Source organism: Aulonocara sp. 'chitande type north' Nkhata Bay, linkage group LG14, assembly GCF_057382095.1.
Source record: "Aulonocara sp. 'chitande type north' Nkhata Bay isolate Kocher_YH1m ecotype deep benthic linkage group LG14, A_spYH_male_GT1.1, whole genome shotgun sequence".
NCBI classification, from domain to species: Eukaryota; Metazoa; Chordata; class Actinopteri; order Cichliformes; family Cichlidae; genus Aulonocara; species Aulonocara sp. 'chitande type north' Nkhata Bay.
The window spans coordinates 3,941,136-3,962,320 of record NC_141357.1 but is presented as its reverse complement, the minus strand read 5'-3'; the positions used below and the strand labels follow the sequence as shown (position 1 = coordinate 3,962,320).

At 41.8% G+C, this 21,185-nt stretch overlaps 1 protein-coding gene across 1 annotated transcript; it reads left to right on the top strand.

The window, feature by feature from the left end:
• The first annotated feature begins 16,655 nt into the window (after positions 1–16,655).
• On the top strand, positions 16,656–19,869 carry LOC147313892 (dehydrogenase/reductase SDR family member 13-like). Its single transcript, XM_086260606.1, has 5 exons — positions 16,656–16,888; positions 16,970–17,088; positions 17,803–17,926; positions 18,459–18,785; positions 18,959–19,869. The coding sequence occupies exons 1-5, from the start codon at positions 16,765–16,767 to the stop codon at positions 19,216–19,218; spliced, it is 954 nt and encodes a 317-aa protein (XP_086116732.1). The 5' UTR covers positions 16,656–16,764; the 3' UTR covers positions 19,219–19,869.
• The last annotated feature ends 1,316 nt before the right edge of the window (positions 19,870–21,185 follow it).

The following is a 21,185-nucleotide window of genomic DNA, read 5'->3' as shown; positions in this document are numbered from 1 at the left end:
AACGCTGTCAAAAATGAGGACGTGGGCCCAGCTAGAGAATTCATATCCATCCATCTTCTTCCACTTAGCCACTCATCTGTATGTGTTCTGGTTAAAATAAATGAAATAGAAAATGTGTTTTATTTGTTTAATAAATAGTTTTGACCAGTAAACTCTCCTTGTTATGCACCATGGTGTGGTCTTTCTTTGCTTGTGACTTCTTGATGTTGGTAAATACAATAATTGAAAAATACCAGGTTACATATAATATATACATATAATAATGTAAAACACATTATGGAGTATGCTTCTGCTGTGAGGTCTTGCCTCCATGCAGGTATGCAATTAATCGCCGGAGGGGTGTATTTATAAATAATATTATATTAGGGAAATTTCCCCAGACATATTTTTGACCTGGGGGTAGAATTGATTGTGAAATGGAAAAGGAAAATGCTTATGAACTTGCAAATTAAAAACATGATGCATTTAAGGTAACCCTTTCTCATTTTTATTTAAAAAGAGAATTTGTTCTAGTTTGCGATGACTGAACCTGTTCCTTTTTGTGGAGATAATTTCTCCTGCCTTAAGGAAAATCCCTTCACATGGAACAGAAGAGGCTGGAGTGCAGAGAAACTGGTAGAGATGCAGTTATACAGTCTACCTGGGCCCCACAAACTATCAGCTAAAGAGAATAAAGAAATTCAATTGCTGCACATTTGGCAGACTAACATTTTCAGATTAATTAAACAATAAAATATATATTTTTACAACATTACATGTAAAGAGTCAAGTGGAAGTTTTTCTAAAGTTATTTCAAGGTTCAAGGTTCTTTATTTGTCACATGCATAGTTATACAAGTATAACACACAGTGAAATGTAGCCTGACACGCTCCTCGACATGTGCAAAAATTGGGGGGGGGGGGCTGTAGAGGAAGAACATTATATATATATATATATATATATAGTATATACATTGGGTGATATTTATATTTATATATTTAATGATATTTATATTATGGAAACAGATTTTTGACATTTTACCTTTTTCCCGTTTTCAGATATAATAAACACGCACAAAACAAAAGCAAACGGCCAGAACACAAAGCTGGAAAACCCACCTGATCGACAAAAATCAACTCAAAATTCTCCCACACAACAGAACCTCCTTTATTCCTCGCTGGCTCCAAATCTCTCAGTAGAATGATCAGTGGTTCGCTATCTGTCACCATCAAAACACTCCACAAATCCCGCGAATGATTTGCTTCCTTATAAACCATTGAATCAGATACCGAAGCAGTTAGGCTCTAAATGAAGCTTCGGACGTCACTGATCACGTGACTCTGGCCAAACGAGTCAAGCTTCGACACAGTGCTTCTGAAGCAGTGTGTTGATTTTTTTGACACAGGCACCGGAGCTTCAGCTTCAAGCGGACCATCACTAGTTAGTAGTGTTTGCTTTAAAACACATGCATGGATGTAAAGAATGTAACTACTGCTACCACAAACAAAACCCGGGATATTGTGTGTTAAGAGAAGTTACACCAGCAATGTATAAATTAAAGCATTATGGCTGACTGTAAAATAACAGAACACAAAATAACAATATATGCAAGTGACAAATGACAAATGAATTCTGTCCTAGCCACTTTGTCACACTGAGTGTGACATGTAATGAATCATCTAATATTTTCATGTTTTTAACTGGTAGTATATTTATTTGAAACATGTGTATAGTTACTCCATTTTTGTATACTTACTATTTTAATGATATATAATGCATATTGCAGAATGTAACAGCCGCATATGTGTCAAAAAAAAGACTTTTTTCTTTTTTGCCACCCCATTTGATCTCCATGCCACCCTCATACCACCCTAAGAAGATTTCTCTTGATCCACCCCTGAGTACTGAGTATGTAAAAGTTCTTCCAGAAGTAACACAGGGAAATGAAGTGGAACGGAAGTAAGTTCACACCACAGTGTGTGGCTGTCTTCTTTTGAGTAGGGTGTTGTTCAACTTTGCAACCACTAGAGTGCAGGATGCCTCAATCTGCTTTTATTACTGAATGAGACCGACAGTGTAACTGTGCTGCGACCCAGTGGTTTGGGAAAAGTACTTGATACGAGTTAGAGGGCTGAGGAAAACATGTAGGACTTTAATCATCAATTGAAGACCATGTCAAGTCTTACATTTAACATTAAGCTTCATTCGGCTTTAAATTTTCAGATTTTCTTTGATAAAACATTTTAAATGTTTTTTTGATTTTAATCATAGAACACCTGTTCACAATGGCAGTCATCTCAAAACCTTATTTAACGAGTTAATGACCCTAAAGTACAGAGAGAGAACCCCCCAAATCAGACCATCCACTATGACCAGCACGTGGTGATGTAGGGGAGGATTGGCAATGGATCACAGATCAGGAGCTGAATCATACCTTAACTATAATTGCACAGGCTCACGCTCCTTGGTGACATCTCATGATGATGAATAGCAGCCCCTCTCTTTCACCATCCATGTATGCTACTGTGGCATGTCAGTTACCATATCTTCTTTGTTTGTGTTTGTTTCTTTTCTGTCTATTTCACAATACCTTTCTGTAAATATTGCTGAGAAACACTAATATGTAATCAGTAAATAAATGACTGAATCTGATTAGGAAGCTAAAGAGTCATTAATTCAGTGAGTGATGTTGCTACTTTTGTTGTTTTCAGTAGAATGGCATTCGTAATGTGTTGCCATTTTCTGCTTGTTGCCATGGACCCAAATGTAACCATGGAAATCACAGAGGGAAACGCAGGAGCTGGTTTTACTGATGCTACTGCTATCACATCTGAATGATAGCGGAGAGCACATGCTGCAGGAATGCACTGAATCAACATCTGGTTCAAAGTGTGATTGACTTTCATGGGCCAGCTCACTTTTTACGCTGTTAGTTAGTAAAACATGCCAAATTAATCCCATTCAGCTGTTAACATTTTACCCATTTTATGCTGTTAGTTGTCCAGCGTTTAGCTATGTAGGCAGCTCAGAGGCACCTGGAAGGGCTAACTTTTCAAAAAGAGTGCCCGGATGTTCCCAGACAGTGGCAAGTGTCTAAAATCAGTTTCAACCCTTAGATACATACGTGCAGTTGGCCAGTGAGGTTGTTTTCTTGCAATATCTAATTAATGAAAAGTCTTCATCATTTCATGTTCCAGCGATTCCTCGAAAACATGTTGCTGATATCATACAATTGAAATTTTCACCTTACGTTTTACACATTTTACAAAAATTGTAGTTTTTGTATTACTACCCCAAACTTTCATAGGTGGGTCAAAAACGACCTGCATTCATTTCTGCAGTAGATTCAGAAAAACAAGATGCACCATCACCACAGTTAACTTTTCTCCAGTGTGCCCCTTATCCACTGTCTCCTGGAGAAACATTTTTGGGGACTCTACAACTGAACAAGGCAGATATCCTTCTTCTGATCAAGGCTCCCAAGTCCAGGGAGTTTTACAGCACAGTTTGGATTCAATGGCAGCCTTAGCATGGGCAGCAAGAAAAGAAACACTGATGTACTCCTGAGCATGATGTGATACCTCTGCAAGTGTATAACACAGTGGTGGCCCATGGTGCTGTGCTACAACTTGACATTACCACCATTAATGACTTTTTAAAATAAATTAAATTAAAGAATTGTATTAATAATGCATGCCAGCTCTTCCTGACTGAGCACTCAAAGGAGCTAACCACACCACACATGAGAAGTCAACTGGAATGTTGCCCCCAAACTCCGATCACTAAGGGTGGGAAGGTGTAGGGTGGCATAAACCAGAACTCGGCCACAGGGGAAAAACAGACAAGTTCCAACCTAAGTTAGCAAGAGTTCAGAGCCGAGTAAGAAAGATGGTAAAGTCAGCAGTCTATGAGGGAAATGCAATGTACCTGTATGCCGGGATTCCGGCCAGAAACAGGTGGTTTGTCACAACTCTGTACAGTGAGGAGACAATGCAAGAAAAGAGAGCCGACAGTCACAGACACACATATTCTCTCTCAAACATGCTACCCACCAGCTTGATAGCTAGCCGGGAGCTCGAGGGTCACTGATACCGCCGAGAACGGCACAACTCCCGGCACATCATTTTCAGATCACCGTGGACTTTCGCTACTCGGGTTAAACGTAATATATAAGTCACTTAAACAACCTAAAAATGTTATTGTTGGGCTTTTTTCAGTGTTTTGTTTGTTCGTGAGTAAATCGGTTTGGCTGAGATTAAAGTTATTAGATTGGATAAAATAAAACTTTATTAATCCCCCGGGTGGGGTCCTCCTTGTTTTTTTTTTTTGTTTTTTTTTTGTGTCCCGTTTGGATCTTTAGCCATCAGAATTGTTGTCTTAAGGCCAAGAAAGATGCCAAGCGGATTAATTTTACCAAGTGGATCATCATGGCCTTGCCATATTGGTCCATTTGATTGACCTTTATTATAATTATGAATTTATTTTATTTTCAGTTGCTACAAACGGGACAGACATGACTGGGGGCTAGGACAGGGAGAAAGAATGAAAGAAAGAGAGGGAGAGAAAGAAAACCAAAGAGGAGAAGAGACGGTGAGAAGGGGGGGAAGAAAGAAAAAAAAACAAAAAAAACCCAAAACAAAACAAAACAAAACACCTGGATCACCTGTATGGAGAAAAAAAACAGAAGAGAAAGCAAACAACAAAGAGCAACATAATAAAAAAAACAGCACCATCACAATAAACTAGCTAGCAGTAGATATCAGTAGATACTAAATAATAAACGATATTGTGCAGCACGCAAGATAGACAGCGCACAATGTGCTTTGAGGCAGCAGCCAAGAAAGCTGTAGTCTGCGTCTGTGAACACCCGTGTGTACACCTGTGTGCATACCTGTGTGGATCAGCATGCTTATATTCCAAAGGTTTCTCCATGTAACGATCTGCTAGGGAGTGTGGGGAGCCACAGCCCCGCCCTCCAGGGTATGAAGCAGGTATGGAGGAGATCAAAACTCCAGACATCCAGAGGCCCCCAGAACACAAGAGACCAAGGAAGACCAACAGAGGGGCAGCCGCGCCACTGTCCCAGTAAGAGCTGAGGAGAGTCCCAGATGAGGGCTCACTCAGCAGCCACCGAGCAGAAGCCAGGGGGAGTTGCAGTGACGCGCCCGTGAGCTCCGCCGGCAGCCAGCTGTGCCTGAGTGACCGAGCCCCAGGCCGAGAGGCCGGGGGCACCCCACCTCCGAAGTGGCCCGAGCGAGCCCCAGGCTCCAGGCCCCGATAAGCGGCCGCCAAGGAGTGAGCCAGTGTGTACCTGGACGCCCATCCCCAGACACAAAGAACCACCAACGCACCGACACCTGAGGGAGTCCGCCACTGGCAGGGGAAGTGGTGGTGGGTGGAGATAGGCCTCCAAACCTTGGAGGGCCTGAGATGTCCCCAGAGAGGTGGCGTCTGATACCCAACCTGACATATAGACACAGACATACAGGCACACACAGACACAAACATCCATTCCCACCCTCATGCTCTCATATGCACTTACTCCACACTCAACCAACGTGGAGACAGACATAAAGAGACGCTGTACACACGATCACACTCCCCAAGCGTACTCTACGAACCGGGTCTAGGTACCCTTGCCCCTGGAGGGGGGAACTGCACCCAGACCCAGGTGGTGTTACCCTTTTCCCTGCGGTGGGGAGAGGCAGACCTCCCCGACTCCATAGCAGCAGGGAGGCCCCACACTCCAGACCGCAGTTGGACGGCCAACTCCTCCTAGCCCCCCCGCTCCAGCAGGCCGCAGAGAATGGGGGTGAGAGAAGACTCCAAACCTCCCTCCTCCTGCTCATTGTAGTGTTGATGCATGTGTGTTCTAAGGTGCAATTAAAACCCAGGAGGGCATGGAGCTACCAGCCAGAGAGCAGCAGGTAAGCGCATAGTCCCTCCTGCTGGCCCTCAATGTCTACGTGTATTTAAAATTGAGAGGTGGGCAACGACGCCAGGGGTGAGGTGTACACCCTGATGGTAATTTGGACTCCGTGTATCGTGCCCACCCCCAAGATCCTATATGTATGTGTAATGAGAGTGTGAGTAATGTGAATGTCTAAGTTGTGGGATAAAATTGAGGCAGAGGCAGCCAGAAGGGGACAGAGGGGGGGTGGCCTCCTCTGCACCCTGGTGACATACCCCTACTCCAAGGCCCTGTATGTGTGGGTGGTTGTGGTGGAGCGGGAAGAGGGAGGCAGCTGGAGATGGGGAGGGAAGGAAGGGAGGGGCAGGTGACCCCTCCCTGGGGCCAGATCCCCCGCTGACCCCAGTAGGCACTCCCATACTCCGCGACCCGCCAGGGAAAGGGGGCCCAGGCCCATCCAGACCGGGGCCCAGTGCAGCAGCGCCCCCCGGCCCCACAGAGCCCGGGACAGTCCACCCAACCCCACCACAGAGAAAACTGCACCCACCCAACCATCCACTCATCTTCCAGACTACATGAGACAATAGACGCCCAGGCTGAGATCTTCCTCCACCTCTCCTGTATCTCCCCCTCCTGCAGAGAGAGTTCCTGAAGAGAGGAAAGTTCCTGCAAGGTGTGACAATCTCCCCCACCAGTTGAAGAGCCCCCCCAGGTGGCTCGACGCACCAGCGGCACCCTGCGCCAGGGATGGGCCCCCATGCACCCACCCGCCCACAACCCCGGCAACACACCAACCAGGACCCGAGGCCCGGCCAGGGCCCCAGCCTAGAGACGGAGCGCCCCCAGAACCTCACGCCCATTCCGGACCCACCCAGGGGCAGCCAGGCTACCAGGTCAGTAACCCACTCCCGACAGCACAGCCCCTCCTCTAGCCCCGCTGCACGCAGCCATGAGGAAACAGTCACCTGAGAGCCAAAAGAGCCCCCAACCGGACATGACCGCTACCCCGGGTTATTAGATTGGATAAAATAAAACTTTATTAATCCCCCGGGTGGGGTCCTCCTTGGTTTTTACACAGCTGACTAAACGTCAAACAGAAAACTGATTAAACAGAAGTATGAGACGGTCGAGAATTTACGCCAGTGTCCTGTTATATTTTAGATAGCAAGGAGCAGACGGCTGAGTTTATTAAACTCCACCGAGACAGCGGTCACGCTAATCAGAAGGCTAGACTGTCCAATTTCCCCAGCCGTTTACTTCCAGCCTACCCAACCTTCTGAGGACCCGGCCCACAGGAAGATGCAGCCCATGAATTTGGACATGACCATTTCTCCACAGTAACTGGAAACACGTGACCTCTTCAGGAGGTGGAAAGACGTTCTTTTTTCTTTTTTTTGTCTCGTTCCTGCATGGATCATTAACCTTGCAAATCGATCGTAAAGGTTGGTACAGAGTCATCCATGTATAAATTCGCCGTTAATAAATATATAATTCTAGGAATCATCTACTTTGCTGACACTGATTACGTTGGCACTTTGTTAGCGTTACAACTGTCATACCCTCGAGGTATCTAAACTTTAGTGAGGAATGTGTGTACTTTTGACACCTCTGGTTAGCATTTAGTGGTCCCTTTCGAACGTATTTGATTTTTGCTTGTTAACAAATTCACTTCACTGCTTTTCACTATCTGACATCAATGCACATTCCATTTACTGCATATTGCGCTTTATTCATGTCTCTCATTCCACCTGCATCAACATTGTAAAGTTTGTCACAAAGAGATTTATACATTTAAAAATATTAATATTCTCTATTCCATTCTGTTCTGCTTTTTTATTGCCCAGATTTTAGTTAGCCTTTGTTAAATTGTCTGTTATATGTCAATAGATATGTATGTCACAAATAAAAGTGTCTTGTAAATTAGGTTTTGTAATGAATTTTCTCCCAAATCTCTTACATGCTAACTGTAACGTGTTATTTCTGCTAAAACCTGAACTTAAATGTGTATATGGTGTTTATTTGTTTTTCTCTCTGTTTTAGATGCACATATCAATTTGGAATTCTGCCACCAAGCCAGAATTGCAGGAATGCACCACGTGTTGCAGAAGACTCTTTCACTGCCCTCTGTGCCCCCCTTTCAGCCCTTCTTTCAGGGCAAAGATCGAAGAGCATATACACTGAACAAAAATATAAACGCAACACTTTTGTTTTTGCTCCCATTCCCCATGTGATGGACGTAGAGACCTAAAATTCATTCCAGATACACAATATAACCATCCCTCCCAAACAGTGGTCACAAATCAGTCCAAATGTGTGGTAGTGGGCACATCTGCTATATTGAGATAATCCATCCCACCTCACAGGTGTGCCACATCAGGATGCTGATCTGACATCATGAGTAGTGCACAGGTGTACCTCAGACTGCCCACAACAAAAGGCCACCCTGGAATGTGCAGTTTTGTCTCACAGCAAAATGCCACAGATGCCACAAGCAATGAGGGAGCGTGCAATTGGCATGCTGACAGCAGGAATGTCAACCAGATCTGTCGCCCGTGCATTGAATGTTCATTTCTCAACCATAAGCCGTCTCCACAGGCGTTTCAGAGAATATGGCAGCACATCCAACCGGCCTCACAACCGCAGACCTCGTGTAACCACACCAGCCCAGGACCTCCACATCCAGCAGGTTCACCTCCAAGATCGTCTGAGACCAGCCACCCAGACAGCTGCTGGAACAATTGGTTTGCACAACCAAACAATTTCTGCACAAACTGTCAGAAACCGTCTCAGGGACGCTCAACTGCATGCCCGTCGTCCTCATCGGGGTCTTGACCTGACTCCAGCTCGTCGCCGTAACAGACTTGTGTGGGCAAATGCTCACATTCGATGGCGTCTGGCACGTTGGAGAGGTGTGCGCTTCACGGATGAATCATTGTTCACATTGTTCAGGGCAGATGGCAGCTGAGAATGTCCCAGTTCTTGCATGGCCAGCATACTCACCGGACATGTCACCCATTGAGCATGTTCGGGATGTGCTTGACCGGCGTATACGACAGCATGTACCAGTTCCCACGATTATCCAACAACCTCGCACAGCCATTGAAGTGGAGTGGACCAACATTCCACAGGCCACAATTGACAATCTGATAGACTCCATGCGACGATGTGTTGCACTGCATGAGGCAAATGGTGGTCACACCAGATACTGACCGGTTCTGGGTCCCCAGACCCCCAATAGCGCAAAAAACTGCACATTCCAGGGTGGCCTTTTGTTGTGGGCAGTCTGAGGTACACCTGTGCACTACTCATGATGTCAGATCAGCATCCTGATGTGGCACACCTGTGAGGTGGGATGGATTATCTCAATATAGCAGATGTGCCCACTACCACACATTTGGACTGATTTGTGACCACTGTTTGGGAGGGATGGTTATATTGTGTATCTGGAATGAATTTTAGGTCTCTACGTCCATCCCATGGGGAATGGGAGCAAAAACAAAAGTGTTGCGTTTATATTTTTGTTCAGTGTAAATGGACACATTAAAAATGCTTTGCTTTTCAAAGGTATGTTGGTATTAAATATCATAGTTAAAGTTATAAATATGCACTTCTTTTCAGCACCTCTGCAGTCTCTTTGTTGACTTAAAAGTTTCTATTCTTAATCTACAGTTCAGTGCATTCATCAGCAAGAGAAAATAGTGTGTTTTCATTAGAGATGGCACGATACCACTTTTTTATGTTGGATACCGATACCGATATCATAAATTTGGATATCTGCCGATACCGATAAGAATCCGATATAGTGTGTTTTAATCAACAAAACTGTTTTTTTTAAATATCTTGCTGCATTTTGTATAAGTTCATACTCAAGTTTAAAACAACAACTACACTAAAGCTATTCTGTTATACCTAGGGATGGGTATTGATAAGATTTTAACGATTCTGATTCCATTTTCGATTCTGTTTAACGATTCGATTCTTTATCGATTCTCTTATCGATTCTTTTTAAAAAAGGAGAACACTAAGTTCGATTAGCTTAGAACTTCGTTTTATATCTTCTCTTTGAACAAGATAGAAATTTAGGAGTAACATGGCCTTACAAACCCAACAGTGAGATCTTAAGAGATCCAGCCTACGGCTCTTCAATGGGGTGTCACAGGGTCCCCAGGAAAAAAAATTGTAAATGTAAAAAATAAATAAATATTCTTCTGTAGCAATAACAAAGTATAACATAAATTATTCAGTAGCAATTACACAAGAATATCCAGTAATGTCCCTGCCTACAATTAAACACATTCACTTACCTAAAATTGGGGGCATCTGCTGTGGCAAATGGGTTCAAGCCAGCGACTTTGTTGCTATATTTAGCGAGTTTTCAGACCCCTTAGCGACTTTTTTTTAGAAAAAAGAAGTCGCTAAAAAAAGACGTGAAAGCGCGTATCGCTTTTACTCTCAACAAGCAGTGGGTGCTGTAACGCAGTCAGTTCATCTTTTACTCTTTTACTCTTATGCTGTTTTGTGGATCACAAGGTTTAAAACTACTTATAAACACACACACACAAAGTAACTCCACCAGAGTGCCTATTTCAGGTCACTTTTGCCGGTCCAAGCCCGGGTAAAGGAGCAGGGTTGGAATTGTGAAATTAAAAAAAAACAATAATTGCTAAAATAAATTTAATTTGTAGTTCTAAATAAACTCTAAATGCATTTAGGACGTTTTTTACTCACTTTATGTCTCTTCCACGATGTTATTTCTCTCTCCAACAACATAGGTTACAATTAGATTAGCATGACCAATTATGCAAATTAGGCGATGACGTCATTTAGCGACTTCTAGCGACTTTTAGGACAACCAATAGCGATTTTCCTTACTGAGGAGTTGGCAACACTGGTTCAAGCCTTTTACCACAAACTTAGTCACTGCTCGGTGACATTCGTCAATCATGGCCTGAAAGGAGACGCTACCGGTAGACTGCAGCGAGAACTGCCAGCATCTGAGCCAGACTCTGTCTGTCTGTCTCATCATTGTCACCTAAATGCACAGTAATAGCAGGTTTTGTAATAAGGCAGATCGCGCTAACATAATATGCACTGTTAGTTGATTATTTACCTGCCGCATTAACGGGAGAGGACGTGCAAACGTTACCGCTGCTGCTGGGTTGAGATTCACGAGTCCAGAGCGGAATTAAAAACATGACATTCATTTAAGGTTATCACGTGTTTTGTGAGCAAATGTTTTTGCATATTCGTAGTGTTTCCTCCCTTAAATTAAATATCTACTTTGCAAGTATTGCAAGTTGCCCTGTTGTCATCCATTCTCGTAAACTTTTGAGCGTTTGAGCCGCTTACGCGCCGTGTTTCCTGCCAGGTAAATGACGCTCCGCAACGTGGTGACGTCATTCGGGGCGACTGGAATCGATAAGGGAATCGTTTGCAAAAATGGCAAACAATTCCAAGGAATTGAAACAGTGGGAACCGGTTCTCAACAAGAACCGGTTTTCGATACCCATCCCTAGTTATACCTGTATGCAAAAAAAAATATTTCATAGTTCAGCAATACTGATCAATCTAATAAACTTAAACCTACACCATCCTCCCTATTCTGGTATTTTAAAGAGTACTTAGCGTAAATATTAAGCAAACTAACTAATAGGGTTCCAACTCCTAGCAACAACAAAAATAAATAAATAAAAAATAGGGAACCACCCTCCACCTCATGATGCTTAATCGACGTAATCAACCTTAATTTGATGCAGTGTGAAAAAAAAATGCACAGAAATAAATTATTTTTCAATATATTAAAATATTAACATCTTTCTTCAACAAAATTGCACACTGCACAGATGGTACCTTCCCAAAATAAAAAGTACTATAGCTTACTAGGGTATATATATTAGACTTAATCATTACTAAATACAGTAATGGACTTCTATTCATTTTGCATCAAATTAAAACTTTGGGTGTCAGATAATTATTTATTAAAAGCTAGACATTTTAAATGAGAATAAGAAAGAAAAGTATGTCTTTGTGCCCCCCTTTTCCCTGTTAATGCCCTATCGGCTCCCCTGGCTAAACTTTGCTAGATCCGCCCCTGCACAGTTACCAGCGTCAGCTACAAAAGGATCCTGGTGTAGAAAGTAATATTAAATAAATTCTAACAATAGCTTATCAAGCTTAAACGTGCTGCTGTTGTTTATCCGCTGGTTTCCTCTTTCTGGAAGGAAACAAAACAAAACAACAAAAACAAACAAGAGAGACGGACTCACGACAGAAAAGCCGATCAGCTGATCATTAAGCAGTTTCATGATTGAAGTAGCAGCAAGAGAGGGAGAGAGAGAGAGGCAGTCGCTCCATATATCAGTTGTTAAGCTTAACGCAGGAATGCTTTACAAACATTCAGAGATGGACTTACACACTTGCTTTACTTCTTTCGGGGATAACTTTGTCGGAGATGAAATGCCGGGTTGCTAGCGAAACTCCAAATGCTATCCAGACCACCGACAGGTCCCGCATGCCACAGCCGCTCTATCATGTGATGCATACTGCTAACGTTCTGAGGTGAGTTACGGCGTGTTGCAAGTTTTGTGAGGTGCTTTCGTGATATTTAATGGATCGGATTACATTTTTTATTTTTCTCAGATATCCGATCCAGTAATTTAGGTCAGTATCGGACCGATACCGATACGTAATATCGGATCCGTCCATCTCTAGTTTTCATTAAATATTTTTTTTTCTTGTTCACCACATTTCCTGACTGCTTTTGTGATCCACACCATTTTGCTTTCATTATTGAGGATGGCTTGGATATTTTTGTTAATATGTACAATCTGACTGTTAGATAAACTGATTGCATTCTATACAACTACATTTAAATTACATGTGGGGTTCTTTATTTTTTTTTTCTCTCTTACAGACAAAATGATATGCCGGTGCACTTTCACTGCCCTGTCTGTAACATGACAGTCATACAGCGTGGGGATATGGCAAGTCAATTATTGTCATGTCAGCGTTCAGGACTGCTCCCCACTGAACTCTCCGTGGAGCCCCATCTCCCTCTCGATGTCTTCTCTCCAGCATCTAAACCATTTTCTGAATCTTTGGTAGAACATTCATGTGCTCTACCCTCTGTGCTAAATGAAACTGCGGCTTGTGGAAAGTCCATGAAAATGGAATTCCCTCACTGTGGTCTTAGTCTTCTTAAAAAAACCCTTCAAGGCTCACATGCTGAGGAGGCATTCAAACAGGTCAATAGATGTTTGCCTGGCCTGTCATCTGCAGTGTTTTTGTGTAGAGGGACTTCTTCCTCTTTGTTTTTCAGTTTGCAGAGGACACGGAGCTCTTTTTAAAAGCATGTGCTGACGAGCAGAGACTACAGGTCAATGCGATGTTTGACATTTAATAAACAGACGAAGGCATTGGCTGTTTGTTTGTGTTTTTTATTTGTTGTTGTGGGGTTTTTTTTTGCAGTGTACAGAATTCTAATTAAGCTTATTATAAAATGTTGTTCACTTGTTTTATGTCCATACTTATGGTAAAAAAAAAATTAGTGTAAAGGTAACAGCATTGTTTATACTTGTAACTTCAAAGTAAAAAGCTTACAGTTGCTATTAACAGTAATGTATTATCCTGTAATCAATCATATTTTTATACATTTTACGAATTAACCCTCTGGGCTCTATCCTGGCCATTTGTGGCCACTTCACTTGTTTTTTTTTTTTTACTACACTACAGTGGACCAAAAGAATGACACAGGTTTGATCTTAAGGATCTAATAGTTGTGTGTGTTTGTGCATGACATTGCAACGCAAATATGTATTTGCAAGATAGACTGGAATAAATTATGATGCATCAAATATTACACAGGCTGCAGTGAATTTTTGTTGATACAGACTATTTGAGCTTTGAGTTTCCCAGTCAAACTTAGCTTTGACCGCAAGCTAACACTGTTAGTCTTCTATATATTTCATAACAAGACACCATAGCCAAAATATTAACAAAATATATATTAATAAAAGATTCAAAGCTGCAACACATACTGTTAGTAAATGTGCACCTTTACGCAGGTGCAGAAAGTGCTGCTGCAGTAAGTAAGCCAAACAGCTTCCAGATCACTTATTTTTCTGGAAAGATGGCAAGAAGGGCATCACTGCTCATTTCTACAATCTCCCAGATCTTGGAATCAAATGCCTTTGGCCCATGAAAACCACGTCACAGTAGTAGGAGTCCACTAAAACCTACAAATGAAGAGTGATCCTGGAAGAAATAGGGCGCACACTAGTGACCTCAACAATTGCAAGACAGCATTGTCCCCGATGCTTATATGAAATTTATATAATATTTTTATATTTTCATGGACCGGCCTTTAAGGTGTTGCAGATAAATACAACAAAATAAAATGATACAAACAAAGACAAAAACGATGGTATTTTGTAAATACAACAATAAACGTGAATTCGGCTGTGTAATTGTGTAACTTTATGAGCAGCGTCCTTCTGAAATGCGCACTTCTTGTGTTTTTTTTTTATTCATTTTTAGACAGAGATGAGATCATCTGCAAACTCTACAGAGGCCCAGAGTTACTGTTAATATCAAAAATATAATGCTGTCCTTTGAGATTTTAACATAAGACTGTGAGTGTAATGGATCTAAACTGTTTAAATCTTCAGAGCCCTCTACAGCCTGGTAACATGGAAACTTTAAAAACAGCAGGTTTTAGTAGTGTAGTCTAATTTGTTCTTTTCATTTAATAATAGAGTCCATATTATATCAACAGCTACATTCACCCTGGAGAGAAACTAATGAGGGAGACCATCAGGACCAAGCTGGGTTTCCTGGGTCCAGAGGTTTGGAGAAACTTCTTGCCTTTTTTTCATCACAGCTGTCCTGCGCCAGAAGTTCTGTTGACCCGCTGAGAGAGGCTTCATTTACAAAACAACAGGAACACTGAAGCTCATCGCATTGATCAAGCAGGACTCTTCACTAGCAGCTCCCTCACAGGGAAATCTTCAGCACTCCTCCGTAGGCCCGCCCCAGGAGATGGATAAACCCAGCATTTCATGAACACTGTGTAATGTTATAAATACTCAGATACTCCCCAGAGGCTCCAGACTTTTACATAAAGATATTATATTCTGTGTAATGTTATAAATACTCAGATACTCCCCAGAGGCTCCAGACTTTTACATAAAGATATTATATTTAGTCCTGTAGAAAGTTATACATTTAAAAATATATGATCCTCTCTGGTTACTCTGGTATGAATAACTCTGAATTACTTTATGGTAAATAACACACTATCTGCAAAAAACTGAAAGAATTCCAGATGACAAGTTTGTAGTTAAACATACAAGTGACGACCTTTGACCTTCATCAGGTTTTATTTAATTGTGTTAGAGAAAATCTCATGTGCTCTTCATGCAGCTGAGTACATCAAGTGTTTAAAACGGAAGCTGTGCAGGTCTGAGATCAGCAGCTTTGTGAAACACCAAACTGAGGTCGTGTTAATGCTGATATATGTGACACAGTTACAGGTGTGATTAATCCTTTTGTTTTTTTTGTCTTTAACTTTATCAATAAAACAGCTGCAGCTTTCACTACAGCACATGTGGTACTTTAACCTTTGTACTGTTTTCATCAGTTCATTTTGCAGTTCACACGTGAACATGTTGGATGATCTGTCTGCTGTCACTGGGTGGTGCTGAGGTCTGAATCTGAGGGCAGCTCCTGTAATCACAAAGAGAACAGAACCATCAAACTCAAATATAAATTTTATCCCTCAAAATTGAAATAAAGCTGATTCTTCTGTCCTCACACACTCAGGATCTGAAGTTATTCTCTTACATTTTTTTCAGTATTACAGTACACTACAGTACTTTAATCCATAGTTCCTGATTAATGAGGAGTTACTGAAGTACAAGCTTTTAAAAATGGTGTTACTGTCTTTACAGATGTGGCAAGAGACTGAAAACATGTTGTTTGCACATATTTAATATTCAGGTCTGCACAGGAGCTGCAGCAGGGTGCAGCCTGTTGCTTTTACAGTATAATACTTGTAATAAAAGTACAGGAACAGTAATTAGTGACTGAGTAGCCCGGGACGTTTCTCTTGATTTCTTTAGTAAATTCATTTACCTGCACAGATTAGCTAAACGAACCCTGACAGCCGAGTGCTCATTTTAGCTAGCTAAGGTCTCAGGAGCTAGCTAAGGACGGTAGTTACTGAGTAGCTTACAAACACATTTAACTTACCGAAAAAGTGCAGCGGGGCCTCGGGTCCTTCTGTCGGGTAGTCCAGTTTACTGAAGAACACCTCAGGCTGTCAGGTTAAAACACTCGGTCGTGTTTTCGTAGCGTAAACGCTGGCCCTCCTCTCAGAGCCTACGCTCTATCTGCTATTCCCGGACAGAGATACGCAAGTTTCTCCGTGACTGCAGCTGCCAGTCAAAGCTGTTATGATGACGTTTCACCCCCAATTTAACATCACCGCGGTAGGAATTAGAATCAAACTTATGGGAGAGGAGACCCCTTGGACATAAATCAGCGTGATGAGAATTATTGACAACAAAAGAAAGAATCTTTGGAAAAAAAATTATCTGAGGAGAATAAATTTATTTTAGTCTGACCCCAGCCACATGGAAGAGGCGGGGTTTATGACCTATACTGCAGCCAGACACCAGGGGGCGATAGAGACGTTTTGGCTTCATTTTGGCTGTAACCAATGACTGTCATTGGCTGTAACCCGATAACAAAGACACAGTCACGCCCATGCAGGAAATGGGTGTGTTTGTTTAAATCTCAGAGCAAGTTACAGCCAGCTGAATTGCTTCTTGACTTCTTGTGAGCAGGCAGTTTGCTGTGAAACTGAGGCAGGAACAATGTGCCTTCTGCTGGTCTTGGGTCTTGCTATAGCTGTTGCTTATTTTTACCGTGAGATTGTAGTGAAAGGAAAGAGGTGCACAAGCAAAGCAAAGCTACATGGGAAAACTGTGATTGTGACTGGTAAGTAAAGGCTGTGTTTTGTGGCCACTGTGTTGCACTATGTTTCTTTGATGAGCAGAATAAAAGCTTTTTCACCTGCAGGCAGCAACACGGGTATTGGGAAGACCACAGCCCTAGATCTGGCTAAAAGAGGAGCTCGGGTGATTCTGGCCTGTCGCAGCAAGCAGCGAGGAGAGGCTGCACTTGAAGAAATCAAGAGGGTGACTAGATATTTAACCAAGCAAAAGACCCATGTCTGTCCTAAATAACCTGCAATGTTATCTAGTATGTACATTATTGATAGGTTTGTAGCTTAAACCTATTCGCTGGAACGTTCAAGACAATTCAGCTGCACAACAAAGCAAGACACGAGTTGGCAAAGTTCTTTATGTTTCTCGTGCACGGGAGAGAACTGGACAAACGCTTGACCCCAGTTTCTCTCGTCCGTTAGGTTACATGAATATACATAGGTTCATTAACATATGACGTATACATACACACAAAGAGTACCTTGTCTGTGCGTTGTGTAAGTAAGTGTGTGTGTGTGTGTGTGTGGGGGGGGGGGGGTCAGACTGTGACCCCATAAACGACTTCCCTAAACCTACTGGTCTGGAAGTCCAGCAGTTCATCTAAACAAAAGGCACTTATACTTAAACAGATATACGTGTGTTTGCAACACTCTGGAGAGGAGTAAACGCACCCCCCTCTTCATGCTACACAGAGTTGTTACAGACCTCCTAGGATGAGACATTCTTTCAATCTACAAATGGTTATATACTTCTAAGCATATATAAATATATATTTCTAAGCATAAATGACAATCCAACAATACAAATCTAACAATTATTGTACAGGTTATACCAGGCTCATTCATGACAGTAGATGGACATTGTAAAATAGTTATGTGCTCAATGAGTTTTTCATGTTTTCTGCAGGACAGCGGGAACAACCAGGTGGTGTTCATGCAGCTAGATCTGGGGAGTCTAAAGTCTGTTCGCAGTTTTGCTGAAAACTTCCTCAAATCTGAACCCCGACTGGACATCCTCATCAATAATGCAGGTTTGGCTGTCCATTGCAACTTCATGTCATATGAACAGAGAACTGTGTCAGTGTCTGTCGTCATTGGTTATTATATTTATATTATTATAAATATATTTATCTCTAGAGTATAAAGGATTTTATACATTTAATGGATAACATGGTGAGCTTTGGAAAGCGATTAAAATGTTTTCCAGTCACTTTAGCACACTACGTAAAGAATACAGAGAAAGAAGGCTACACAGTTATTACACAACATCCATCCCAGTTCACAGAACTACTTCATATGTCAACTTTGCAAGGTTATGATCCTCGTGCTGCCGATTTTGAACATTCAGGGTTGCAATGAAATACAGAAAGAAGTCAGTCAGTTCTGATACACTTAAACGTGCACTTCTAGAGAATCAGGATTCTGTTGACTATTCCTGTGGCCTGAACTTATCTGACTTACCTAACTATCTACTCTACTGTGATCAGATGTTTAAAAGTCTTGCTTGTTTAGATCTTAACACATCTTGAAACAAGATAAAAGTTTTCTCCATGTTTTGTCCAGGTGTGCAAATGCAGGGTCGCACAGCGGACGGACTGGGCCTGATGTTTGGTGTCAATCACATTGGTCACTTCCTGTTAACGAATCTGCTGCTGGAACAGCTGAAGGCGTGTGGACCAAGTAGGGTGGTCAACGTGTCATCTATGGCACATTACTTTGGAAAAATTGATTTTGACTGCCTTAACACTCACAAAGCTCTTGGACTGGGGACCTCATTCATGGAGGTCCTTCAGTACTATTCTGATAGCAAGTTGTGCAATTACCTCTTCACCCATGAGCTGGCCAAGAGACTGAAGGGTACCAATGTCACCTGCTACAGCCTCCATCCAGGTCAGTGGGCATGGCACCAATATTCCCCATCAGTTCATGCAAACAAACACCGAATTAATGTATAGTACACACACTCGGTATACACTTTAAGTTCTGATCCTACATGATTTAGAAACTGAAGCAGATCTAACCAGCTTTCCCTTCAAGTTAAAGTTGTTCTTCTATTTTTGCAGGAGCCATCAACTCTGAACTGGCCAGGAATATAAACTCGACTTTGCAATTATTCCTGAAGCCCCTCACTGCTTATTTTTTCAAGAACACAGAGCAGGGATGCCAGACCACCCTGCACTGTGCCCTCCAGGAGGGGATTGAACCGTTCAGCGGACGTTTCTTCTCCAACTGCACAGTGAAAGAAGTTTCTGACAAAGCTAAGGATGATGCAGCATCAAAGAAGCTCTGGGAGCTCAGCGAGAGACTATGTGGCCTTGCATAAAAATAGTTAATAGTGTGAAGTTTTCACTGTTTCTGTGATACTTATAGATGAAGTCTTTGCCTGATTTTGTTTCTCAACCAAACAAAAGCCAGAATGACTGGACTGATTTTCAGTAAACATAATTGACTTGTTTTTACAGTAATGATCAGATGTTCACATCGGTAATTATTCTGTGCACTGAGTGCATAAGATGTATACACTTAGATAAGGCTTTGTAATAAACCAGAGTGACTGGTTTATTTTTGCACCACAGTAAACAATCTTCAATCTCAGCAAGTCCAGACTGTCTCGAAGTCACTAAAAAAAAGCAGGTTTCAAATAACTAGTTTGGTTAGCTGAATGATCCTGGTTTCACTGGTTGAGTAGGTGGAGTAGCAGAGTGGTGTTGTCATGACAGGTTTTACATAATAAACATCTACATGTGACTACAGCAAGTTTTTGAATTTTTATTGCATTAGTATACAGCTAATAATCAGTTTATTCAAACGTTTACTCTTTCAGAAGACTAACTGGAAGCTTGAGCTGCTACGTTGTTTCTAATCTCAAATCTCCACCTTTATTTTGAATTGTCTGAAGACAAAAACAAAGAACACCTGTGTCCAATATCCCTTCTCTCCTTTTTCATTTTTAATCCCCTGTATCGTTAAAAACAAACCAGCTCAAAACATTAAAAATTCAGGTAAACAAAACTGTTTCATGGTTTGCTAATTACAGTCACAGACACTTTTTCCCACACGTGGAAACAGCACGTGGGGTATGTGACGGCACGACACAACAACGAACAGAGGAAAAAACGGCTCAAATACACAGAGGGATAACGAGGGAATGAGACACAGGAGGAAAAAACAGGAAGCAAAACTAAATACACTGAACACAGATCAAGGAATGTCAAAATAAAACATGAGCCTGGAGTCATCTATGTGACAGTATTATATCATACTTGTAGCACCACTTACTAATCATCTTTCACTCTACATGAAATTTTATTTGGTGGTTCCACGTATGATATATATACATCACTGTGACATATGGGTAGAGGGTATTCTCCATCACCACCTAGTGGGCATAGGAGGCATTCAGTAGTAAAAGGACGCAACACCCAATCAGATTATGGAGCAAATGGTAAATGGACTGGTTCATACATAGCACTTTTCTACTCTGAGCACTTGAAGTGAAGTGAAGATGATTGAACACAACTTACCTCATTCACCCATTCATACGGGCACTTTTTCTGTAGGTTTTTTTGGTCACTAGAATTTGGAGTGTTGTTGTCATGATTATACTGTATCATGGTTTAAGCATTTCAGCCACTGTAAGTGCTGAACAAGTCATGACACATATGTACAGCCAGTGGGCCTACCCTCATCACACGTCTGAGTACGTGGCTCTTGTATGAATGATAATCTTTCAATCAAGGTATCAATTTAGGAAACTGAGCTAAGGATGTTTTTAAATGACACTGCACATAAAACAACGCAGGGTGCATGCTTACACTGTTATTCATACTTTCTACTTACTCTCATCCTCCTCACCAGGAGGACGAGGTCACAAATTCAACAAAAACAGGTCCTTAGTTCAGTTCAAGAGTGCAGACCTTCCAAAGTGTTTTTCTTATGGTATGACAACAGTGAGTATGAGAACAACTGAGAAGAACATAGAAACACACAGTTCATGAGAAATGTGAACCACTAACCTATAATAAAATATTCAAATATAAATATGGAGAGAGAAGGAATTGTATCAACTGGTATCAATGATCATTTTAAAAGGTACTGAAAGGTGTCGGGAAAGGTCGAGGGATTAAGCATATTTTCCCTGAAAAGCCTTTAGCTAAACCAAAATGCTGCAGCAAGAATGCTGACAGGGATTAGACAGAGAGATATTCCTCTTTTATTGGCTATATTCCTATATTCTTCTTCATTGGCTCCCTGTTAAATCCAGAATTGAATTTAAAATTCTTCTCCTCA